Genomic DNA, 26803 nt, shown 5'->3' on the forward strand with positions numbered 1-26803 from the left:
GCTGGTCCACGCCTTTGTCTCCTCCAGGCTGGACTACTGCAATGCAATTGTCATTGGGATCTCTGGCAGGAGCCTTCAAAAGCTCCAATACATTCAAAACACCGCTGCCAGGATCCTTATGAGGGTGCAGAAACACAAGCACATCACTCCTGTTTTCAGGACACTTCACTAGCTCCCTATCCACCTTCACATTGAATTCAAACTCTTTCTACTTACCCACCAGTACATCCATGGAAATGCCCCACAATATCTTAAAGATCTCCTCACATCACAAACTACAATAACACACATTTTTCTCAGCAGCTGCTCCACAGCTCTAGAAAGCTCTGCCTGAGTAGCTGAGGGCACCACAGACTGTGGACTGTTTCAAAAAAACGGTCAAAGACTTTTCTGTTCAGAAAAGCATTTTAAATTGGTCATCACTTTTTTGTTATTATGCTGTCATTTTATGTTTTAGATGTTTCTATGCTTTAAATGTTTTATTCTTGCTTTTAATCTGCTTGTGTAGCACTGAGATTTGTCAACAAATGTAAAGTGCTCTATAAATAAAATGAGTTATTATCAGATGTAAAATTGTGAAATAATTAGAGAACTCTTCTACACACAGGACAACCAACACTGTGTCCACTTATCTTCAATAGGTTTGTAGGTGATGTTTCCTTCAGGTGTTCTTGCTGCTCCCCCACCCTTTCATGATGTGAGACAGAGGGAAGTTCACAAATGTGCTGAATGTCAGAAAATGTTTCTTCTTCCATCAGAATCTGTTTCCACACGAATGGGTGACTCACTGCACACAAGGTCCTCATTTTTTCTCTTCACAGATTTCAAACTTTATTCATGAGCATATTATCTGACAAAACATGAGCAGCTCCCTCACTGCTGTAAAGTTTGATGTAATGGCTGAAGAGGATCATGTGACATGGTCAAAAGCTCCACAACAGTTTGTACACGAAGCCTGGCATGAGAGGGAAACAGCACACTGTGCAAATGTTGTGACCAGAAAAGTCCAGCACGAAATGGTTCTTCAGTTAAATGTTTTAGTATTAAGAGTAAAAGTGCTCCATTCAAAAAATGTATTGTTGTTATGTGGAGTTGAGTGTTGGCCCCATGATGGCTAAAGGGAGGGAGTACAGACACTGTGTGTAAAGGAATATTGGACAGTTCAAACTGTTCTACTATGATATGGACAGGAAAAGACATGTCTGGTAGAATCATGAGTGGGAAACTGGAAATTGAACAAGTTATGATAAATGTGCTTGTCCCCACAGAAATGAATGAGAACGAAGCTTTGAGATGAAGGACACACAGAAACTGGTCTGAAGGAGGAGGTTATTAAAGAAAAAATGTACGAGTAACTTGTATGAAGGCCAGCGGCACCTGAGAATGTCTGTGTATAGCTACACAATAACTCATTTCAATTTTATGAAATTTTATTTTATTTAAGATTGGTTTGTGTCCTATTTTCTGTCTTACAGTATTTTAATGGTATGTTTTTTATTTAGACTGGGTAGCTCAATTATTTTTTTATCATTTTACCTTCAAGTATTTATCTGTGGTTCTACTTTTTAAATCTCTTATTTTTTTTACTGTAAAGCACTTTGATAAAACTGTTGTTTGTTGGAAAGTGCTATATAAACTTTGATTTGATTTGATTAGTGTAGTCACGTTATTGTGAACTGTTAACCTCTACCCTCTTAAACTGTGCTGTTTCAAGGAGTTTTTAATCTTGGTTTTTATGTCTGCAGCATTTGCTTTGTCCCTCTGTGTATACAGGTGATTTTATATCAGCCGGCCGCCACAATGTTTCCGACTAGAAATATGAAATAAAGTAAGGTTTACATTCACCAGATTTCACTGTGTCAATTTTGCACGTGTCAAATTTGAAGTCATGGTTCAGTTCTTTGGGAACATCCGTCTTTCCATCATCATTACCTCATTCTGTCATGTCACTGCAGAACACAGCTGGTTAAATCTCTTATCTTAAAATGTTAATGTTCTTTTTGACAGATTTGTTTCTTTTACTGCTGCTCTGGTTCTTTACTTTTCATTGAATTTTGATGTTTTTACTAATTACTTTGCCCCTGTCTCTCCCAAAATGCAATGTGCTAACTGATGTTTTATGAAATAGGCCAATTGGCTTTTATTGCTTCCACTTTTTCATTCAACTGTTTTACATTCTTTATATATAAATGTGACATAGTTATTACCCTTTCAAATAAATGAAAAGTGTTGAACAGTTTTGAAAATCTAATGCATTTGTCAGATCTGATCAAAAATCTTTTCAGACTGAAGTTTTTTTCTTGCTCTCAATGATTCAAACTATTTGCATGCTTCTTCAAACCACATCAGGGCATTTTAAGCTGCAGCAATTGAGCTCATCTTAAGCTCAACAGTCAGTGATTCCCACAGAAACTGTACTTTTAGGGGACAAAATCCTCAATCTAAAATCCTATTTCTGAGGAAAAACAATTACCGAAATTCCCGAAATCAATCAGCTGCCTACACCTGAACTGACAATATAATAAAACAGATTAATCTATTAAATTATTTGTTAATGATAAGTTTGCATAAGTTTGGTACTTTGAGGTAATTTAACTCACTGAACAATCAGTTGATCATTTTAGAAAATAAGTGAAAGTCGGCTGTTGTTTCACAGCTCTGCAATATTGAAACCTTTTACTTTAAACAGAAAAATGAAAATAGTTAAATAAAATCTATCTTACAACAAACTGCCACAGTACAACTGTTCAGGTCCTAAAAGCTGGTCACACCTGAACCAGGTAATAAGCAGTGGAGTTGTGCAGGGATGTTGGAAAACAAGTAGCTCCTGTAGGCTTGGAGTGAGTATCAGTGATTCAGGGCCAGTGTAGATCATACTGAGTGTTTACACCTCCCTGTAAAGATACGTTTGCACACTAGAGGTCCACAACTTATTTCTCCAACGTCTCTTTAGATTGTAATTCTTTATTGTGTAGCCATTTGTTTTGTCAGTGTGAACATGGACGGACACCTCCTCAGTTCCTGTAAGACTGACGGATGAGGAGGTGCAGGCTGTGGGTGGAGGTTGGCGTCTGTTTGGGGTCTGGGAGGAAGTTTTTGTCAGATTCAGTTTGACCTCAGTCTGAACAACAACAAAGAGAGAGAAAGAGAGAAAGAGAAGGATGTTGGTCCCTTCTTTGCTGCTGTCGATCGCCCTCAGCTCCTGCTCTGCTCACGGTCAGAAAACCACTTCTAAATCACCTTTAATTCATCTTTTATTAGTCGTTAGTTATCAGGTGTTTTTTCTTCATTAAGATCTAATCACATCAATATAAACAGGAACAACTTAAAACTTAAACTGTTTTGGATTTTCATCATCTGTGAAATAATCAGGTGTCAAAGCCACATTAATTGATAAATTATGTTTATTCATGTGTGAAAGAAAATAAACAAATATATGAAACAAAAAATTAAAACTGTAGTTTCTGATTTTTGCTTTGATAATAAATTAAAATGTAAATAACTGCTCACATGTGGTCATGAGATGCAAACAAAGTTTTAAATGTTGAGTAATTACAAACCATCAGAAACATTTAATCAAACAGCTAAATGCTAAATATCAATATAAAATCTAATCATAATAAAAGTAATAATAATTCAAAATTATTAATTATTAGTGTTATTTACATGTTATTAATGAGACACTCAGATTAAAATAACTGAATTTAAAATATCTCTATTGAAGTGTATTAATAAAAATTAATGAAGAAAAAAAAATTATTATTGTTAATATTTTGTCTGAATGTGTGTGGATTAAACTTTTCCTGAACAAACTCGTGTTTGTTCTGAAGTTTTCTCTGTGTGAACTATCGTCTAGTGTCTAAAACCTAAATGAATTGAAGAGCAAAACAAGTTTACCAAAGTAAAACACTGAGTCTGAGGAAAAAGTACTAATACTGACTACTTTTATAAATACTTAAATTTTACCTGCAGGTAACATCTAACAGAGTTACAGAGTTTTACACATTTTACAGACGTGCACTTCTCTTCACGTTCCTCTACTATTTTACTGTGGAATGTTTGTGTTTATAATCCATGTCTGTCTTCTGCATTTACCACATTGTGACCACAACATGATGTAACATCATAAAATAACCAAATGGACAAACACAAAAACCCCAATGAAATAAAAGATAATTCAGAAATGATGCAAAGCAACTAACACCAGACACAAAACACCTGAAAAGACACACAACCACCAACACAGAGCAAACAACTCAAAATCAGCAGAAGGAGACCCCATTAGTCTGGGGATCCTGCATGGGGGAAGCTGGAGGTTATTTTAGTCTTTTTTGAATGTTCCTGCAGAAAAAAAAAATCACTTAAAAACAATAAGGTTCTTGAGATGTCACAATATGACAGATTTAGATACAATGTCAGTTTCTGATGAATGGTCTGATGAGTTATTTGATCAGATGGCTTTATTATAAAAGAATTCACAGATAAGTTTTCCTGCTGAGAACTGTTTCCCACACAGTTCACAGGATCCTCAGAGTCAAATGTCTTTAGTTTGCTGCTCTGTGATTTTATACATGTGTATCAGAAAAGATAAAACTGTCTGAACAAACATTAAAGCTGTGAGAAATGTTTGACTAGAAATACAAAAAATGAACTAAAGTAAAAGTGCAGATTTATTGGAATTAACAATTTCAATTTAACTTTATTTAAACAGCACGTATTCACACAATAAAGTCAACACTTTACAGATACGTAGAGAAAACCCAACAAATCCTCTGTGAGTAGCTATAGTCTCCCTCAAACCTCAGAGGAGTAGGTTTTAATTTCTGTTCTAGATTTTATAGGAAACTAATGGAGAGAAGCTAATGAAGGAGAAATAAGATTTCTACTGTTGATGCAGCATATTGGATTAATCTGAGACTTTTAGTCACTGAGTTATTCGGACATCGCAATACTAGAGAATTACTTATAACCTATTATTATAGAATATGTCTGACACAGAGAGAGGCAGGATTTTTAGAGTCATTAACTCTGTGCAGTGAAGGGTCTCAATGGTTGTAGATCAATTAATAGAACACTCATCTACAAACCACAGGGTTAGTGGTTCGATTTTGAAATGTCACTGGGCAAGACAACGAACTCCTTAGTTGTTCCTAGTGCCTGCTACGTAGTTGTAAGTTGCTTTGGATAAAAGTGTCTGCTAAATGACTAATTGTAATCATCCAGATTTGGTTACCTGGAAGCTGAGTCATGTCAGGAGCACTTATTTTCTCTTGGTTGGAAATGTCACTACTCATCCAAGTAGTTTCTTCAGTCTGAGCGAAGGTCCAGGCCTTTATGTCTTTTAGGCATGCTTGAAGTTGGACTAATTGATTTGTTTTGTCTGGTTTCTTAGATAAGAGTGTCATCTGCATAGAAATGGAAATTTAAGGTATTTCCCTAATAATGTTGCCTAAAGGAGATATGTACTTTGACATCCTAGGTCCTGAAAATTTCTTTGTATCCGCTTTATCAAATCTTAGAACCTGCCTAGAAATTACAAATATAAAAACTGCTATAAATGCAATTTACTACTGCTAATTTTGTGTTGAGACACTGAGTAAGAAGGTCAGAACAGAGAAACATTGGTCAGTTCAGTGGTTTTGGAACAATGAATGCACAAAGAAATAAAGGTCAAAGAAGAGGACACAGCAGAGGAGAAGTCTAAGCCTAGTTAGGATTAATATTGCCTGAAATGTTGACTATAGAACTGTGATTTCTCTGTTTGTAAAGGTTCCTCATGGTTTAGCAGGTAGAGTGGGTTATCCACTAATCACAGGGTTCGAGTCAAAGTTTTCTGTTATGTTTCATATTTTTACTCTACACGATCATGGAATAAAGAGGTTTTTCTGGAGTAGTAACAATAAAAAAACTTCTGCAGTAACATATTTTTATGGAAGTGTTACAACTTGATCCCCCAGTGTGTAACAGCTATAGTGTAGTGTTTGTGTGTGTGTGTTAACTGTGTGTTATGTTTTCATGGTTTCCTGATTCCTTATACTCACAAAGCATCACAGTCAAACTTATTTACACCAGTGAGATCGAGTGAACTTTGATTTGTTTATGACTTTATTACCTTATTCAGATCTCTGTTAGATTGGGTATGCTCATCACATTATGGTTGTACAAATACAGTAAAGAAACGAAATTCAGTTGAAGACAACTTCAGTAGGTCATTAAATATTTATATTTAAACTTTCTAAAAGCAAATTTACTTAATGTGTCGTATATAATGTTAAAATCTTCTGAACATGGTCTAATCAGAGGTGGGACAAGTACATAAACTCAGCATTTAAAATGCTGAGTTTTAATATATGCTATATTTTACTGTTATTTACTCACAGTGCAGTAGTAAGTACATGCTGCAAAATGGCCTGAATTATTAGTACTGCATTATGAAAGTGTTATATAAGTCTGGTCCAGATTTGTTCATTTGTCTCATTTTTAAAGTTTCTACAGAATCTGAAAGATTGTTATACAAACACTACAACACCTACTACAAATTGGTTGATTACATGCAAACAGGTCACCGTGGTAACCAGTTCCTCCAGCACTCCCACAGAAGAAGAAGTCAGATGAGGAAGTGGGAAAATAATCCCCCCTCCCCCCCCCCCCACACACACACACATACACCCACTGTGTGGTGTGTGTGTTCAGTCTCTGGTAGAAAATGTGTTTCCTGACTCTTAGGTTTCATCACACTGACCCATCCCCCCCAAACACTGAAACCTCCCAACTGTAGGACTTTCTCCTAAACAAAACCTCTGAGCTGTTGCTGGAAAAACCTCAAACACAATCAATACCAAACCAATTATTAATTAATAACCTTCTGATTCTTCGGTTTCTGTCTGAGTGACTGAAATTAACTTCTGCACCCTGAAAAGTTAAAATAACTGATGAGATTTTCTGTCTCTTACATGTTTTTTATTGTAAATCAATCGTTTCTTAAGAGTTTATTTGTAAGGAACCTTCTTATAACATAAGTTAAATGTTTAAATATGATTTCGTCTCAGCACCAAATCACAGAGACGTAATCTTAATAAGTGATAAACTTTACTATTTAATAAATCGGATTCTTTGAATTGGTTACAAACACAACAGGAAGAATGAAATATGATCCAACCTTTAATCGAACTGAACCCTTTACGTTACTTTACAATAATATCCATTTCTGCATAAATAAACTTGAAACATGATCAATCTTCACAGAAAATATGTTTAACATTTTATCATTTATAAGGACTTGTATGAAAATCTGATAATTTCAAGTCAAATTCATGTAGAAATTCAACAAAATCTAAAGGTTCATGGTTGAGCTGTGGCTGTGGAAATGAGGCCAATTTCTACAGCTGAACTTCATAAAACAGGACAAGATTGGTGGTGAATCTACTCACTTTTCTACGTCTGAGCCCAGAGACCAGAGTTCACATCGTCTGTGCTGTCTTAAGGTTCAGGATCACTGCTGCTTTGGATGTGGTAAAGAAACCAGAACTACTGTCTTTCTAAACTAAACCAAGCTTCTAAACACAATCAGAAAAAAATCTTCTTATAAAATGTGTGGAGAGTGACATAGGACATATTTCTGATCAGAACAGAATGCTGCATTTAACCACTCTTCTCATGAGATTCTGGATACATACTACATCTTTTTTAATTCAATTATCCATGTATAATAACTCATCAATAAGCCATTATGAATCAATTAAAATTCACCAATAGCCCATAGTTGACCCATAATTAACCCTGTGTAATAACCCAATAATCAGCAATAACTGACCCAATAAAAACCCATTATTGATTAATCCTGTTGAATTCATTAGTAAACCATTAAACCCAGTATGCGTATCCAGCTGTCAAACACTGAACTCTGATTTACTGACAGAATTTACAAAATTACACAACGTCTTCATGATGAACGTGTTAAAATAGTCATACACACACACCCCACAGTTTCCCAGCTTGACTCAGGAAGAAATGCACTTCATTCTAAAGTATTTTTTTAGAGCTTTTTGTCCAACTTCAGCTTTTGATCCCTTTGCTATATGTTTCTAGAGAAACTGTAGGATGCAAAGTCCAGAGTCAAATGAACAGTGGGTACACGACCTGGATGTGGCAGAAAAAGGAATCTATCAGTACTGTTAACTCTCTAGTCACTAGTCACAAGTGCGAAAAACCTGCAGCAAGATTTGGTGCCAACAGACACAAAGACACAAACTAAATGCTAAAGGTTTTCAACAAAAGACGGCTCTAATACATTCATAATCAAATAAATAAACCATAGACATTTGGGATTGTGTTCTGGTGACACGGTGATGCTCTGGGGCTGCTTTCCTTCCTCTGGCACTGTAAAACCTGTAACATGGGGAAGACAAGATGGATTACTTTAAGTGTCAGGACATTGTCAGGCCCTTTGTGAGAAAGCTAAAACTTGGCCGTCATCGGACCTCCCAAAAGAACAATGATCCTTTTTAAGGTTACATGAAGAGAGTGGACATCATTTCTGTACATTAACGAAAAAATTATTTCATATCCACCTCACAAGAAAACCAGGTCATAATGAACCTGATAGAACTGCCGATTACTTTCAGCCACTTGGGCGTATGAACCAGTTTCCTCCCTCTGGGCAGCAATCATAGAGAAATTCACCACCAACTTGATCTGCAGGATCACTTTGTTTGTCCAACTAATGCCAAGAAGACATTGTTGTAAACTGAGAACTCAGAACAACTATAGAAATCTTAGACCCAGGCCAGAGTCTAGACCTGACACCTGGGAAAACAAACATCTCCACAAATTCATACATCTTTCCCTTTGTTTTATACCTCATTATAGACAAACAGAGTTGACTATGCATACACACAACACACAGAGAAATGTGCTTTGCATATATTACATGTTCAGGGTCCAGCCTGTGTTTGTGTGAGTGGAGGATGCAGGTCCCACACAGTGATGGATAAGGTTTGAATTCAGGGCTGACATTTGTATTGTGGAGAACATCCTGCGATGAGGTCGCTGGATGATTGTTGTTAAATTAGTTTCTCATATCAGTTAGTGAACTGCTACAATTCTACAGGAGTTTGTTGATGAGCAGTGTGGACTGTAGGGCTGAGTGCTTCTGCAAGTCCATGACCACTTCCAGGCTGTTGTCTGTGCTCCGTGATGTTATCTGGTGTTCCGGAGGGTTCCTGTCGTCTCCTTCACAGAAACACAAAACTACCACAAAGAAACAGAACAAACACAGAAACACAAACGACCACAAAGATTCTCTTTCAATCTGTGGCTCTTGTTCCACTGTGGGATGTGTGTGTCTGTGTGTGTGTGTCGTGTGTGTGGTTTAGTGTGTTTATGTGTACGTGTATGTGGGGGGGGGAGGGGTGTACCCAAAAGTCTGTTCAGAATATGAACAGGATGAACTTTGTGTTTCTTCCAGCAGCAGCAGATGGATGCTGCACAACTGCTGACCACACACAGTCACACTACAACACACATACTGGTTTCACTTCCTGTTTTGTGTCGGAACAGAAACGCATTGATTGTGAAACTCAGTGAAATGAATTTTCAACTGTCACATGAAGCCCCACACCAAATCTCTTAAACTGGTTATTGATCAGTGCCAATTATTGGACAGTCTGACCACACTTAGTCAGTTTATTAGCAACAGCTAAACATATGACACAATGCTCGGTTCAGATTGCAGAATCAGTCTCTGTAAAGAGCAGTTGTTGTGTAATTGTTGATGACCAGACCATCACATAATCCACACTTCAGCTGAGTTACATTTACATTTACATTTACATTTAGTCATTTAGCAGACACTTTAATCCAAAGCGACTTACAAGTGAGGTACAAGGCAAGCAAAAATCTAAGACAAAGAAAAAACATCAAGGCAAAGTCTTATCAGAAATGTGTTCACAGTTAACGAGATGCAAGTGCGAGAAAGAGTAGAAAGGAATTTTTTTCTTTTTAATTGCATAGGAAGATGTGGAAGAGTTCTGTTTTCAGCAGTTTTTTGAATATTGGGAGTGAGTTTGCTGAGCGTGCAGAGTTTGGTAGCTCATTCCACCATCGTGGGATCATTGCGCTAAAAGGTTTTGCTTGGTGTCTTCTGTGCGGTGCTGGGACCACCAGACATCATTCGTTGGCAGACCGCAGCGGGCGGAAGGGATTGTAGACCTGAATGATTGAGTTGAAGTAAGCGGGAGCTGTCGAGTTAACCACCCTGTGAGCAAGAGACAGAGCTTTGAACCTGATGCGAGCAGCTACAGCAAGCCAGTGTAGAGATCTAAAGAGTGGTGTGACATGGTTCAAGAAAGCGTTTCAATAATCGAGACGAGATATGACCAGCGCCTGTACAATGAGTTGGGTTGTATATTCCGTGATGTAGGGTCTGATCTTCCTGATGTTCTAGAGACCGAATCTGCATGCCCTAGAGACTGACGAGATGTGGTCCTTAAAGATCAGTTGGTCGTCAATGACCACTGCCAGATTTTTGGCCAATTTAGTGGGGACAATCACTGTAGATCCAATGTTGATGCTGATGTTGTGTTGTGTCGAAGGTCTGGCTGGGAAGACAAGGACTTTGGTCTTGGAGAGGTTGAGTTAAAGATGTCTCCAACGCATCCCGGCTGAGATGTCTGAGAGACAGGCAGAGATCCGTGATGAGACAGTGGAGTGGAAAGGACAGGAAGCGCTGTGTGTCATCAGCGTATCAGTGATAGGAAAGACCATGTGAGAGAATGATGGCACCTAGGGATGAAATATAGATAAAAAAAAGAAGAGGACCAAGAACACCGGTAGCCCTGGGGAGCCCTGGGGATCACCGGTAGAGAGGCTACGAGAGTGAGAAAGATGCCCCCGCCAGAATACCTTGAAGGTTCGTCCCGATAGGTAAGAACAAAGCCAGTCTAGGATTGATCCAGAGATGCCTAAGTCAGAGAGTGTGGACAAGAGGATCTTATGGTTCACAGTGTCAAAGGCTGACGATAGCTCAAGTAGAATTAAGACAGACGACTGACCTGTGGCTTGATATTCCACAACAGTCAGGAGTGCCGTTTCTGTACTCTACTGTACTCTGTACTCTAAAACAAATGTGCTGCAGCTCTTTTCAGGTTAAAGAAATAAACTACAAGTTAATGTCTAAAGCAGTGGTCCCCAACCTTTTTATCACCGTGGACCGGTCAACGCTTGACAATTTTACTGCGCCCCGGGGGGGAGGGTGAACCGTCACATAAGGCTTCTGCATGTTTTTATTAGTGTGCCCGCTAATACTCACAAGCTCTACTCCTCTCCTCTCGACCACTGCCCTAACGCTCTCTGACTCTGGTCGCTATGATAACGTTTAAACATCCCTTCAAAATAAGATACAGATACACCACAAAAACGAATATAAAAAACATTTATTTTCGTGAAAATTTTAACTCACGATAACGACAAATCAATAGGAGCCCTGAGTTGGTTTCTTTGCAATGAGATGGTCTGGGAGTGATGGGAGTGATAGGAGACACTGACACCCGAATTGCGTTTTTTATGTCTACTCCGTTGTTTTGTTTTGGTTGCTGTCACTGCAGAAAACCTCACTTCACACAGATAGGATGTCGGAAATGGGAACAGGGTTTTCAGTGCTGTGGTGGCGATCACAGGGTATTCTACCAAGACTTTAATCCAGAACACCGGCAGAGTTGCTGTCTCAAACATCCTTTTAAGGCCGCCGTCATTTGCGATCTCCAGCAGCTGATCTTCTTCTTGCACAGACATGCTAGATTCACCTGGTTTGTTGACAAATGGATCGCGGAACCATTCCTTGCCAGTTCGTGGGTCTTTTGTGGTTGGGAAGTAGCGCTTGGACACACAGACACAGGTGATCGTGCACCAGCTGGGGGAATGAAGGTTCAGGCTTATTAGCACCCAAAATCACCGTTAATGTTTGAAACATGTCCAATATGCCTCTGTTCACGTGCCGTCCCCACAAATCCAATTTGGCTTTAAATGCAGCTACTTTATCTGCCAACTTGAAGACAATGTCTCAATGTCTTCGGCTATTTGTGCGATCTTTTTAATAGCAGCCTGTCCTAGAAGTTCACGGCAAATGTCTTCAGTGGAGGGCTGTTTTTCTGGTTCTTACGCATTTTGCTCGGTAGTGGGTTCAAAGTTGGCGTACAAGACGTAACTGAGAGAATCTGGTAATTTCTCAAAATAAAAAGTTTTTCAAAATAAAATATTGTTCAGACTCAGATAATACATAAAACGGAAATATTTAACTATTTATTGTGCGGCCCGGTACCAATTGATCCACGGACCGGTAGTGGTCTGCAGCCGGGGGTTGGGGACCACTGGTCTAAAGGACACACAGATATCATCCTTTGCATCTTAATTAATGCAAAATACAGACTTTAAACTATCTTTCTGCAGTCGTGTCTTCACTTAGTGTTGTCCATGTAACTGATCATGATCAAGGACTTGCTCTAAACATTCAGCAGAGTGCAGTTTATTCTGTTTTTAACCATCTGTGAATGTCTGATGTGACTTTAGTAATTTGTAGGACTGAAACACATCCAACAGGCAAGTGATATTGAGTTAAGATACTAAGCAGTTGTGCCTTTAACCAAATTTCAGTCAATTGCTAATTTGATGCATTGAAAGTTCTCAATTTCAATACCAGAGCACTAAGGTCAGGTGACACAACCACATTAAAGAAAACATGGTTTTGTTACTTGCAGCATCAAAAAACTCTTCATTGTGGTAGAGACATTAGAAAATCCAAGGTTACCTGTTTATGGTCAGATCCAACTTTTAAGGAACTTCATGAATCTAGTTTCAAACTGATGTTGTCTGAGTCGCTTAGTTTTATGAATAATATAAATCTATGATTTGTACTTTGTATTGATTGAAACAGCTCTTCACTGATATACCATCTAAGGGCAAGTTATTGGACCTCAACCTAAGTTTGTGTACCTTTCGATGGTACATACACAACATGGTTGTGAATTTAGATTCTTCTTTGCTGAGTACAGGAAATGTATAAATGCAGTTTCGCAAAAGCCTTGATAATGTGAGACACCATCTGCACTGGTCTGTAGTCACTGTGGACAATTGGACATGCCACCATTGGTACAAAAGAACAAATATTAAGTAATGCACTGCAATGCAGAAATGCAGCAGATAACAAAAAAGCACTTGCGAAAAGGAAAAAGAATAAAGAATATTTAAAGGTTCTTTTTTTTCTTCACGTCTGTATAGCACTGTGTTTCTGTAATCTTTCTGTTATTACTTTTGTGCTTTGTCCCATGGGGCAACTATATTTATGGATAAGGAGCAGGCATGAGTTAACAGGTACTACAAAAAAAATGACAGAAGAGTCATTTTATTCTACTCTGTCCAGTGCTTTATCTGTGTCTCATTTAGTATTAGTAGTAAATACTTTTTTAAATACATTTTTCAGTAAATAAGCGTCAGTATGCAAAGAGTAATCCTGTTAACATGACAACACAAAAACAAGAAACACAACTGTAGTGTATTATCCCGGCTATTTGCTGAAACAACTGTCAATTAAACCAAACACAAAACTCTTGTTACAATGGGACTTTTATTATGAAAAATCACAGGAATGTGAATCCTGTAAGTGTCATGAACCAGAGGGTCAGTGGGTTGATTCCCAGTCCTCCTGGCTACAAATTGAAGTGTGCCCGGGCAAGATACTGAACCACCCAGTTGTCCCTAGTGTCTGCTGTCCTTAGTGTCTGCTGCTTAGTTGTAAGTTGCTTTGGATTAAAGCATCTGCTAAATGACAAACTGTAATTGTAAAACTGAAGTTTTGACTTCAGCCATCTTCACTGCAGGTAATCACCATGAATACCCACCTGCTGCCATGACAATGGGCGCTGCTCAATCTCCATACCAATCAGATACTGATACCATAAGTTCCACCCCCAGGCTGTTGGACCTGGTCCAGGGTCAGAAGCAGGATGTACTATGGAGAACTAAAGTCCTGGATCTGCTGACACAACTGCTCCAGGTCCAGAAAGAAGTTGCCAAAAACCAGGCCCAAGTGGTTCAAGTTCTTGGTATGCTGGAAACTCAGGTGGGTCCAGGTCAGGGTTATCTGAGGTTTGGTTTAGTTGGTTTATCCATGTTTTAATTTACAAATTTAAGGTTAGTTTGTCTGCTGCTTAGTCGGTTTAATTTAAAGTTTACTTCAATTTATCTGCAATTTAGTTTATGTGCAGTTTTGTTTAGCTGAGGTTCAGGTTTGTTTAGTTAATCTGATATTTAGTATAGATAAAATTGAAATCTGATTTAGTTTAGATTTGCTCGAGTTTCAGTTGAGATAAATTTTATATTTTGACCTGTTTTAGCTCGCTTTGTGTTAGTTTTCGTTAGCTTAGATACATTTTAATAAAGTTTAGATGTTATGTTTCTAAGGAGCCAAGCCGTTTTCTCGAATCAAGGGATTATGTCAGGATGTTCATATTGAGTTGACCACAAGCAGTCCAGACTCTTCAGTTTGATTCTGGTCTAAGCTAAAGAAAAGCCTGTAAGCAAACATAAATTGATCATCCTGTGTTATACTGGTGACATGATGCAGCCCAGTCGGACTCAGTTTAACTGATCTAATATTTATCCTCAGGGTTCCCAGCAGATCCAGGATCTGCAGAACATGGCTCGTCACCAGAGTCTGCTGGTTGAAAACCATCAGGCCTTATTGCTGCAGACTTCCCGCATCGCCACCAACCTGCAGGACATAACCAAAAAGCCTGCCAATACCAGCCAATGAGATGTTCAGTCTTAATGACAGAGAAATATGTAGTCAACTAGCCAATATAGTTTACATTTAACACCAACTGTCAAATATTAACCAGTTAAACACTAACATAACTGTTTTTGTGAATCAGTGAGAATGATTTCCTGTATCAGTTTGATAATAGATTTCAAACATACCAACAGTATTTGTTTGGATTTTGAATCAGACAATTGATACTATAATAACAGAACAAAATAATCAATTTAATCAAATAATCAAAGTATGTAAAAAACAGGAGTTACCAGGAGACTGATTTTTAACTCTTCCAATAGAAAATCACTTTTTTGTTATTTGTCGTTTCTGCTGGCTTCCTTTTCTCTCATGTTAAATAAAGTCACGTTTATCATCCTCCCAGTGTTTCTGTGTCTTACATTGTACTGAGTACCGTGGTGTTATTGTTTGAGCATCTGTAGTTCTGATTTCATTACAATTACATAGAATAAAACAGCTCTAACAACAGATTTGCTTACTTACACAGTTTTACTTCCAAGTTTTTATTTTAATTTACTACATGATGACACTGGTCCTGCTACTGAAGGTCAGTTTTAATGAATAATTTAGGTGGTTTCTTTCTGAAATAGTACTGAGGTCATTAAGGGTGTTTTGTTTGCTGTTTCCTGGTTTTAGGTCCTCCTGGTCCTACATCAATCCATCTGAACTCTTCCTTCCTGTCAAACCAATCTGAGGTAGTTCTGACTGCTGGCTCCACCTTTTCCCTTTGTTGCAATGGCAATGGTTCAATCCACTGGTCCACCAATGCATTTGTTCTACTGTATAAAAAAAAACTGCCGAATCCAATAGAGGTCAGGAACTCAAACCCCAGAAACACAGGGACATACCGCTGTGGGTACACCAACAAAAGCCTGGGACACCTAGACACTTGGATCCACCTCTATGTCAAGGGTAAGACCCAAATGTCCACGCTCTGGAATCTGCAAGTCCAGGTGTAATAATTCTAGCTTTCAAATCTTTGTTTTTTCTGTTTCTTTTTTCTAGCTGAAAATTTTCATAACTCACCTGTTGTTGTTTTTTAACTTCCCACAGTAAACAGATTACATATACTCTGTACTGTGTTCTAAAATTGACCTTCAGTCTCCCATTATCAACACAGAGTGTTGTCATTACCATTATCCCCTCTCTCAGACCCAACCGACCCATCCAGCGTGTTTGTCCTTCCGCGCAGTGTCCCTTCAGTCAAAGAAGGTCAGGACTTCCTGTTCAGCTGTCTACTGACCGACCCATCTGTAAAAGACCTCACCTTCCAGTCAGAGAGCAGCACTGGACAAAGGGGGCAGGGCCTGCCCCCAGGCATGAACGTGACTTTTGATCCTCGAAGAGGAGTCCTGATCCGGGACCTGCAGAGGTCCTTCAATGGACAGTATGTCTGCTCAGGTTGGAAGGATGGAAGACAGTTCAGGTCCCAACCTATCAACCTGCTGGTGATCCCCAGTGAGTACACCTGTGTGTCTGATCACCTGTCTGATCACCTGTCTGATCTTCTGTCTGTAGATTTTTCGATCTGATCATCTGTCTGTCTACCTGTTTGCAGGCCTGCGTAAACCTCCATCACTGTCTGTCAGTCAGGATAATTTTGTCCGTCTGGAAGGAGAAAAGTTTGAAGTCACCTGTCTGGCGAGCAACCCCTCCCATTTCTACAGACTCTCCTGGACACACCCAAACATACAGGTGAGGGGTCAGAGGTCACCTGTGGGTCTCACTCTGAAAAAAAAATCTGTGCTGACTTTCAAAGGCTGTTGGCTTCTTTCAGAATCTGAATGTCACCACCAACCGTCTCTATAGAAACAATGTGCTGTACATCAAGAGCACTCTGACTGTTTCTGCCGTAAATCTGAAATACAGCGGACGCTACATGTGTACAGCTGAGAACGAGGCTGGAGTCGCCACAGCAACAACACAGCTCAGAGTTCTTGGTAAAACGATCATGCAAAAACACAACACTAAATACACAGAACAAGACAATAATTTGTTTCAACTGAACAGTTGGTAATCTATAATACCAAACAGTACTGAAAAACTGAAACAAATGTTTGATAAATATTCCCTTGAATGATTTAGGGCAGAAACTGAAATGTGAAACCCCAAAGAATAACACCAGTTTTTAATCAAACTGATTGTACAGTGATATTTACTAATTTTTCTTTTTCCTATTCAGATGGTCCCTACATGAGAATCTATCTGCAGCTGATGAAACATGCTAATGTTAAACCCACCACCACAGAGGTCAAAGAAGAACTGTTTCCTGTTGTAAGCAGCCTGCCTCTGCAGGTACAAGAGGAGCTAGATGCTAACTCTAGCAGTGGCTTGGTGGAAGTAAACAGGGTTTCTAATAATAGCACCACTAGAATGGATGTGAATCGAGCTAGCAGAGCTAACATTAGCGGTAGCACCAGAGTGGAGGTGAATGAAGGCCGAGATGTGAAACTGTCATTTATAATCGAGGCATATCCTCCAATCAGTGACCAGAGCTGGGTGACACCTCCGCATGTCAACAATGACAACAACACGGTGTCCCAGGAACACTATACTGCTAATGGCTACAGGTTTGTATGCCAATTGCTACAGGCTAACAATCTAGTCAGTGTGAGATGTTAAGATAGCCTTGTTGATGTTAGGCTTCTCTAAGGTGTTATTTTTCATGTTTCAGACAGTTTAGGAGTCAGTATTTGTTACAGCGGTACTGTACTGTTGATTTTCATGTTGCAGGTCATGTACAAGCCTGCTGCTGCGGAGGGTTCGTTGGGAGGATCGGGGTCAATATTCATTTAATTACTCAAACTTGTTCTTCAGTGGCTCGCAGAACATCGACCTCCGAATATACCGTAGGAAGCTCTTTTTCATCCCGATCACTTTCATTTTTATTTCTTCTGATTAGACTTTCAGTTCAGTTCATCTTCTGACTTAAATGTGTAAGATAAACCATGTACCTTCAGGTTCTCCCAGTGCTGTCATCACCATGAAGAATGACACTCTGACCTGCACCAGCTCTGGATATCCATCGCCCACAATTTTCTGGTCCACCTGTCCTGGGGTTCAAGACACGTATGTACTAACAGACTCAAACTCTCATCACCTATTGGCTGCAGGAAAATTACATCCACACATCTAACCTTGGTCACAACTATACTTTCTGATCAGAGTCAAAGAAAGATTTGTCAAAGCAGTAGGTATGTGATATTTACACAAAACGGGAACCAAAACTACAACTACAACAAGGCCTTTAACAGGTACAGAGAACAGCAATAGAAACGGGATGAGAAATATCCTGTTGTTTTGTTGTGAAGAAGGTAAGACACTTGGGCAGATTCAGACCCAAAGTCAGACAACAGAACAAAGCAGACAGACTGGTCAATCTCTATATACACATATAAGATTAGGAGAACAAGAGGGGAGGTGCAAACCAGCAGAGGTCAACAACAAGCTGACAATCTAAAATTAGGTACTAATCCAAAGAATAAAGAGAAAGAATCCATGCAGAAAAGTCCAAATTAATTAGTACAGTAGTATTCATAATTACTAAATAAAGGTAAAAAGTAAAAAGCACTTACATAATTTTCTTTGTCTTTTAAATCTGTCTAGATTCACTGAACTTGGAAAATAACAAATACATATTCAAATGAAATAGACAAAGAAAAGTGCATATAGTAATTATATTGTTCGTTTTTTTTTTATTTTATCAGTTGTTGGACATCTGGTCTCTTCTTCTTCTCCTTTTGGCTAATGCCTGTCAGGGCTTGCCACAGCGAATCATGTGCCTCCATCTAACCCTGTCCTCTGCCTCCTCTTCTCTCACACCAACTAATTTCATGTCCTCTCTCACTACCTCCGTAAATCTCCTCTTAGTTCTTCCTCTAGACCTCCTGCCTGGCAGCTCTAACCTCAGCACCCTTCTATATAATCACAGTCTCTCCTCTGAACATGTCCAAACCACCTCAATCTGGCCTCTCTGACTTTATCTCCAAAACATCTACCATGAGCTGTCCTCTGATGACCTGAACCTGTCCATCCTAGTCACTCCCAAAGAGAACTTCAACATCTTAAGCTGTGCTACCTCCAGCTCTGCCTCCTGTTTTTTCTTCAGTGCCACTGTCTCTAAGCCGAACAACATCACTGGTCTCACAACCGTCTTGAACACCTTCCCTTTCATTCTCGCTGGTACCCTTTTATCACACAACACACCTGACGCTTTTCTCCACCCGTTCAAACCTGCTTGCACTCGCCTCTTCACCTCTTTTCCACACTCTCCGTTGCTCTGAACCATTGACCCTAAGTACTTAAAGTCCTGCACGTTCTTCACCTCTGCTCCCTGTAACCTCACCGTTCAACGTGGGTCTCTCTCATTGACACACATGTATTCTGTCTTGCTGGGGCTAAGCTTCATTGCTCTGATTTCCAGACCAGACCTCCATCTCTCTAGATTTTCCTCCAGCTGCTCCCTGCTCTCACTACAAATCACAATGTCATCTGCAAACATCATAATCCATGGAGATTCCCGTCTAACCTCATCTGTCAGCCTGTCCATCACCAGAGCAAACAAGAAGGGGCTCAGAGCAGATCCTTGATGCAGACCCACCTCCACCTTGTACTCCTCTGTCCCACCTACAGCACACCTCACCACGGTCTTACAGGTCTCATACATTTCCTGCACAACTATAACATACTTCTCTGACACTCTAAATTTCTCTAAATCTACAAAGACACAATGCTACTCCCTATGACCCTCTCTGTACTTCTCCATCCGTTTTTTTATTTTCAAAACTAGTAAAAGCTATATTACAATAAGGAATGTACATAAGTGAAATCAGAAAGGTCTAAACTTAAAAAGAATGAAACTGAATAAGACATATGAAGAAAAAAATTTGATGAAATTTGATTTTAAAAAGAAGAAGGATAAAAACACCCTAACATCCTCTGCAGGTGTGCAGATGTGACCACCTATGAGGTGGCACCAGCCAATGAGACCTCAGAGGAAGAAAATGAGGTGAGGATACACCTGCCTTTCTCACCTGGAGATGATGTCACTGTTGAGTGTGTCGCTTACAATACAATCGGGAAGTCACATGCTCTGAGCCTCTTCAAGTGTAAGTGTCAGAGTATAAACAAGTTAGTGTTTATTGGTGCACAGTAACTAAACACCTTCACTCAAGTTCTTGTACACTTACTTGAGTTCTGAGTTTGTGTACTTTTCCCCCCTCTAGCAGCAGTTGTACATTCTGTTCGAAATCCTTCAACATTGTTCAGTCCAGCTCTGCTTGGTTCTCTGAGTTCTGCAGCCATCCTCCTTCTGCTCCTTTTGGTCGTCTCTTACAAGTGGAGACAGGTTTGTTCACTGACCATCATTTATTTATTTTAATGATTAGTTTAATTTACAGGGACAAGTGTGTAATGCGTACACAGCATTTATATCCTGAGTAGCTGCTGTTCCTGTTGGGTCTTTATACAATGAACAATGAGCAAGAAAATTACAGTGAAACTAGTAGTATTGTGCTAATCACTGATGCTTTGAAAGTTATGAGTTCTATTGTTGTGTCTAGTTATTAAAGGTAACATGCAAAGAAAAATAGAAAACAATCAAAAAATCAAACAGCAATTTTCATGGCTGTAAGATCAGTTTTCTGTGTTGAATTGTAATTGTTCAAATATGTACCATAAGTATTGAATATGGATCAGTTTTTGGCCACAGATTGCAGTACAAAATGTAAATGAATGAGTCTAGAAAAGCAGGCAGTAAATCAGAGGAGGTTAGGTCCATGGTACATTTAACAAAGCTGCAGCTTAAAGCTGGTGTCAAAACTTTAGAAATTACAAATTTGTAAAAATCCCATTTAGCCTGGAAAAAAAGGTTAATAATGTATAAAAAGGTTCTCCATAAACCCAGAACACCATATAATTCAGGGGACAATAAGAACAACCCCCGGCTTCTTTTCAGAACTGTAGCCAGGCTGACTAAGAGACTAAGAGTATTCCCTTAACTCTGAGCAGGAAAGACTAGCTATTAGACAAAGAATTCACCAGATCCTCGCCATGATTATCACAAGTCGATCCTCATCTACAACAGTGCTCAGATTCATCATTTAGACCACAATCTCTCTTAGACTGCTTCTTACCCATATTTTTCACAGAGATAACTTCAACTTCTTCATCTAAACCATTGTCATGTCTCTTAGACTCCATTCTGACTTCTTACAAGATAGTTTAGCTGAATAGAAACATCGACATCAGAACTGATTGATAAATCTCTATTAACTATAAGTAATTGTAATTTAAACGCTATTAAAAAAACCTTATCTCAGTCCTGGACTTTTAGCTACAGATCAATATCCAATCTCCTTAATTTCTAAACTCTTTGAAAACAGTTGCCAAGTAATTATGTCACCATCCATGCAGGAATAACTGCAGTAATACGATTTCCAGTCAGGATTTAGAGTTCATCACAGTACAGAAACATCACTGGTGGAAGTCACCAATTATGTTCTCTTAGTGTCAGAATTTAAAACCCTCCTCCTACATACAAAGCCTTTAACCATGAACCTCCATCATATCTGGATCCTTATTTCATCCCAATAGATCACTTTGCTCTCAGAGTGCAGGCCTACTTGTGGTTCCCAGAGTTCCTGACAATGGAAGGGGAGGCAGAGCCTTTTAAACAACTTTTTTAACTTTTTATCGTGAATGAGTGTTTATGTTTAATACATACACTTATGAAGAGATGAAAAATAAAGGAAATGGTCACCCTCTATGTTGTCTGTGACATGTTAAATCTATTCTGTCAGTCAGTTATCTTTATTACAAATTTTTTATTTATTTTTATCATGATTCTGCCCTTCTCCTCTCAGAAACCCAAATATGAGATCCGCTGGAAGATCATAGACACCACTGATGGAAACAACTATACCTTTCTTGACCCTACCCAGCTGCCATACAATCATAAGTGGGAGTTCCCCCGAGACAAACTTCGACTCGGTACTAAGACACCACCCCAAAACAATCACTTACAGTGATGTTGTTCAAATTAAAATTGCCATTCTCATCTTCTCGATCATACAATGACATTTTAATGTCACAAAACATTTTAAAAATATAAATTAACAAGATCAGAGTTAGAATATTCAAACTATAAGGTTGGTGTTTTAGGAATAAAGTTGGAATATTGCGAGAAACACCCCGGATACTTTGAGAATAAAGTCTAATATAATAACTTTCTTCTCAGAACATTCTGACCCTTAAAATGCTACAAGCAGGTATTTGAAGTCTGTGTTCTTGGGTTTAGTGCTTGATCTTTGACCTGTCTTGATACCAGGTGCAGTTTTGGGCTCGGGAGCGTTCGGGAAGGTTGTTGAGGCAACAGCATACGGTCTAGGAACTGACAACAATTTCACCAGAGTTGCAGTGAAAATGCTAAAACGTGAGTCCACAAACCTGATAATCATTATCATGATAGAAATGATAATTATTATAACATGTATGACATGTTACCATTGTGATAATCTGGTGTAATGCTTCGCAGCGAGCGCTCACTCAGAAGAACGGGAAGCTCTAATGTCGGAATTGAAGATCCTTAGCCATCTTGGTTACCATGACAACATTGTGAACTTGCTGGGGGCCTGCACTCAAGGAGGTAGGGATGGTTTTCATTGGTAAACATCATTGTGAAGAATAAAACATAAATTAACTTTTCCTCCACATTTTCTCCTGTTTCAGCAAGCAAAACCACAGTGAGCATCTGTTTAGGACTTTACTGAGTGTTTGGTTATATGAAACTGTACATTCAGTTCACAGTTCATTTTTGAGGAAAATTAATGAGCTTAGAGTTGGGAGACATGAAAGAATTGAAACACATTGTTAAAACTAAATTTAGCTGTAGCTCTGTCTAGTTTCCACACTATACACATTTACAGTACATTTTGTATAAATCATCATAATATACTACAGTTAGAGGAAAAGAAAGAAAGTTTTCACATTTTTGTTTTGTGAACAACAAACTTCAACACTCTCTAACCTGTAGCCGTTGACCTCTAAACCCTCCAGGCCCAATGCTGATGATTACGGAATACTGTTGCCATGGCGACCTGCTCAACTTTCTGCGGTCCCATGCCCAGGACTTCATGGCATCCATTTTGAGTGTGAATGAAGTTGAGGAGGAGGCATTCTATAAGAACATTTCTGCTCAGCACGCCAGGCTCAGGAGGTGCAAATTATTTTCAGGCTTTACTAATGGATCCAAGTTTCAAGCTCATACATTAAAGGATCTTTATGAGTTTTGTGATATAAATACCATTTAAAATGCAGGTCAGATACATGCAGTGTTTACATTTTTGATTTGTTTAAGTTAAAGAGAGTAAATATCATAAAATTGGATGGATTAACAATGGAAAAAGTTTGATTGCAACTAAAAAATTCTAAATTAAATTCAGATTGTAATTGAAGGTAGTGTGGATAAAGGTTTACATAAAAAAACAGAGGAGTATTAGAACCAATAAGAACATTAAAGAAACAAGACAAAAAGGGGGCCAAGAATAGATCTTTGAGGAACCCCATTATCATCACTAGTCCAGTCACTTATTTTAGTGATATTTTCAGAAAGCCATTTATTAGTTAGACCATTAAAATCATGTTAAACCTTTGATCCATTGTATTAAAAGTGGTAAATGCATTGATCTATAAGTTTATGCTACAAACTCATCTGCTCCTGAAAATAATAGGAAAGTAATTTCACTTGGCCCAAGCAGCAACAACAGGTAGTTGAGACATAACGATTAACTATTCTTGTTTCACTATCAGTTGTTGGACATCAGGTCTCTTATTCTTCTCCTTTCGCCTATTAACTGTCAGGGCTTGCCACAGTGAATCATGTGCCTCCATCTAACCCTATCCTCTGCATCCTCTTCTCTCACACCAACTAACTTTATGTCCTCTCTCACTACATCCATAAATCTCTTCTTAGTTCTTCCTTTAGACCTCCTGCCTGGCAGCTCCAACCTCTCTAGATTTTCCTCCACCTGCTCCCATCTCTAACTACAAATCACAGTGTCTTCTGCAAACATCATATTCCATGGAGATTCTTATCTAACCTCATCTGTCAGCCTGTCCATCACCAGAGCAAACAAGAAAGGTCTCAGAGCTGATCCTTGATGCAGACCCACCTCCACCTTGAACTCCTCTGTCACACCTACAGCACACCTCACCATGGTCTTACAGCTCTCATACATGTCCTGCACCACTCTAACATACTTCTTTGCCGCTCCAGACTTCCTCATACAATACCCCAGCTCCTCTCTTGGCACCCTTTCATGTGCTTTTTGAGTTAGATATCAGAAGATTAGTAATTTATAATCACGTCTGTTACAGTGACAGCGGGATCTCATGCTGCTCAGAGTATCAGGAGATGCAGCCAGTTCTGAGTCCTGGACAAACACACCGGGGTAATGACTCACCTGATCCAATTTAGAATTACCCGTAGTTTAGGTCTTTTTGAGGTCAGACAGATCTAACTGTGTGTCTCTCAGGTGTGCAAACAGACAGTTTGTCTGTCAGTGAACTCATGAGGTTTTCCTATGATGTGGCTCAGGGTCTGGACTTCCTGTCCAGCAAGAATGTAAGAAAACACATTCACACTGAGCAGTGTTCATACAATGTACAGTTTTTTGTCCTTCACCTATCTTTCTCTCACATCAGTGCATCCACAGAGATGTGGCAGCAAGGAATGTGCTGCTGACCGATCGTCATGTTGCAAAGATCTGTGACTTTGGATTGGCTCGAGACATCCGCAACGACGACAGCTACATAGTGCAGGGAAACGTCAGTGTTTTAGTTCTACACATCTTCACCTGCTAGAATCTGTAACAACTGTAATAGATCTACCTACATCTGCAGGTTCACAAGGTTTCCATCAGAAATCTGCACCTGCAGACAAAGCATGTCAGAGACACATTTAGAAAACAAATCTATGAATCTGACATCCACACCCATCAAAATGTTTTCTAGGTTTTGCATTTTTCTCTGGTAGTAGTTTCCATAGCTACAGACACCAACTAGATGGATCCAGGTGGACTCAGTGCATTTTATTTTGAAGCTTCCTGTGTGTTTTATTTTGACAGGCCCGTCTCCCTGTGAAGTGGATGGCTCCAGAGAGCATCTTTGAGTGTGTTTACACAGTGCAGAGCGATGTCTGGTCTTATGGAGTTTTACTGTGGGAAATTTTCTCTCTGGGTAAACATGGCAAAACTTAACAGCCTATCAGATTACAGCTCTAATTAATAATTGATTGTGAACCTTTGTGTCCTGTTCATCGGGTCGTAAATCTTTCAGGTTTTTTCTCTCAACCGACTACAGTACAAATTAGCCTCAGTGGCTGTTACCTAAAACGCTGATCGAATGTTTCTGACAGAAGTGCATTCTGGAACTCTTAGTTGATGTGTGTTTACCTGTGTAGGTAAGAGTCCATACCCCAACACTGCCGTGGATACCAACTTCTACAAGATGATCAAAGATGGCCACCACATGTCTAAGCCAGACTTCGCTCCAGCAGAGATGTGAGCAGGCCATCAGAATCCTTTTACTGTTAGCACAGTTATTTTGAATCTAACACCCCTGTCCTTTTAGGTATCAGCTTATGACCCTCTGCTGGAGTCTGGAGCCCAACGACAGACCAACATTCAAGATGATTGGTCAGCTCATCAACAGACTCCTCCCCTCTGGTAATGATAAGTTGCCACATCACAGCAACCAAGTGAGTCAGGACCAATCAGATGATAGCAGGTTTCTGTACTCCCAATTGTAACTGGTAGGTTTTAACAGCTGTTTTTCTTCTCATTCTTCTTTTCTCCTCAGTCGATGTACAGGAATATTGACGAGTGCAGAGAAGAAGAAGAGGACGAGGAGACACGTAAACAAGGAGGAGAGGATGGTAATTAATCCATAGGTTATCAGCTATTGCTAGGAGATAGTTTACCTGTAAACCTGACTGTAATTCCTGCTTCCGTCCTCTTAGAGCACCGTGACGATGATGATGATGAGGAGGAGAGAGAGTGGATGATGAAGAACATTTACCAGCTCTCCTGACCATGCAGCTCAGTTTAGTTTCGGTTGATTCTCTGTTCTAATTTTTGAATGAGTGAAAATGAAAAAGTTCATGTACATTTGTTCTTTATAAGGTGGAGCAGACAAAGTTTTGGTTCTCTCACAGTTGTTTTATGACCTATGTGTCATACGTTAAGTTTCTCCTTCCCAGTAACTCATTAAAAACGTTTTGTAGAGAATTCTGATTTTCTTTTATCACGTGACTTTGCTTCCAACTCCACTGGAACCAACATTATTCTGTTGCATCACCAGACATTTAGCGGCCACTGTCTCAGCTTTCTCAATCTGTGTGTTAACATGGTGTTACACTGCACAGAAGGCATTGGTGGAGCAACCTCTCCATCTGTGTATATGTAGAAGACATTAAGGTGCAGTACAGAGTGTAGGAAACCCTCCACCCTGTGGAGAGATCTGATTAAAAGAAGGATATATATCTGTTCCCTAAGACGCACAAAACAGCTTCTCTGAAGACCCACTATGTTAAGAACAGATCAGTTATCTGGTATTTTTAACCATCTAGAAACAAATGCAGCAACAAAACAACTGTTAATATGTAATTAAAGTACTGCAGTGGATGAGTTTCAATCAGCGTCAATAAGAGTATTTGTTTAAAGCAGGAATATCTGTAAATGTTGGACATTTGTCTGTGGTACAAGTGTGATGATCAGGCTGCTCACTTCTCATGCTCTATCATGGCAGATCAATAACCATCAGCTGAACCTCTGTTTATCTGTCATTTTATAAACATCATCAACAGCTCCAGGAAGAAGGCTGCCCATCCTGACTGCTTCTGTTGTCTGCTTTTCCCTCTCCACTGTCACATCAGTGCTGTATAAAGTGTGATATAAATAAAGTTGATTGACTTGAACTAAA

General features: G+C 39.2%; 1 protein-coding gene across 2 annotated transcripts; it reads left to right on the forward strand.

The window, feature by feature from the left end:
* The first annotated feature begins 2984 nt into the window (after nucleotides 1–2984).
* On the forward strand, nucleotides 2985–26803 carry csf1rb (colony stimulating factor 1 receptor, b). Of its 2 annotated transcripts, none has more exons than XM_067491989.1 (22): nucleotides 2985–3216; nucleotides 15461–15736; nucleotides 15977–16282; nucleotides 16383–16519; nucleotides 16602–16764; nucleotides 17007–17394; nucleotides 17558–17673; nucleotides 17785–17893; nucleotides 19769–19932; nucleotides 20050–20171; nucleotides 21688–21814; nucleotides 22152–22256; nucleotides 22359–22469; nucleotides 22880–23039; nucleotides 24200–24273; nucleotides 24358–24446; nucleotides 24527–24649; nucleotides 24949–25060; nucleotides 25284–25383; nucleotides 25454–25580; nucleotides 25682–25757; nucleotides 25842–26803. In XM_067491989.1, exons 1-22 carry the CDS (start codon nucleotides 3162–3164, stop codon nucleotides 25910–25912), a joined length of 3111 nt encoding a protein of 1036 aa, XP_067348090.1. In that variant the 5' UTR covers nucleotides 2985–3161; the 3' UTR covers nucleotides 25913–26803. The 2 variants fall into 2 exon arrangements, with proteins under 2 accessions (XP_067348090.1, XP_067348091.1); XM_067491990.1 differs by having other exon boundaries at nucleotides 20053–20171.

This window comes from Channa argus, chromosome 22 (genome assembly GCF_033026475.1).
Source record: "Channa argus isolate prfri chromosome 22, Channa argus male v1.0, whole genome shotgun sequence".
Lineage (NCBI taxonomy): Eukaryota > Metazoa > Chordata > Actinopteri > Anabantiformes > Channidae > Channa > Channa argus.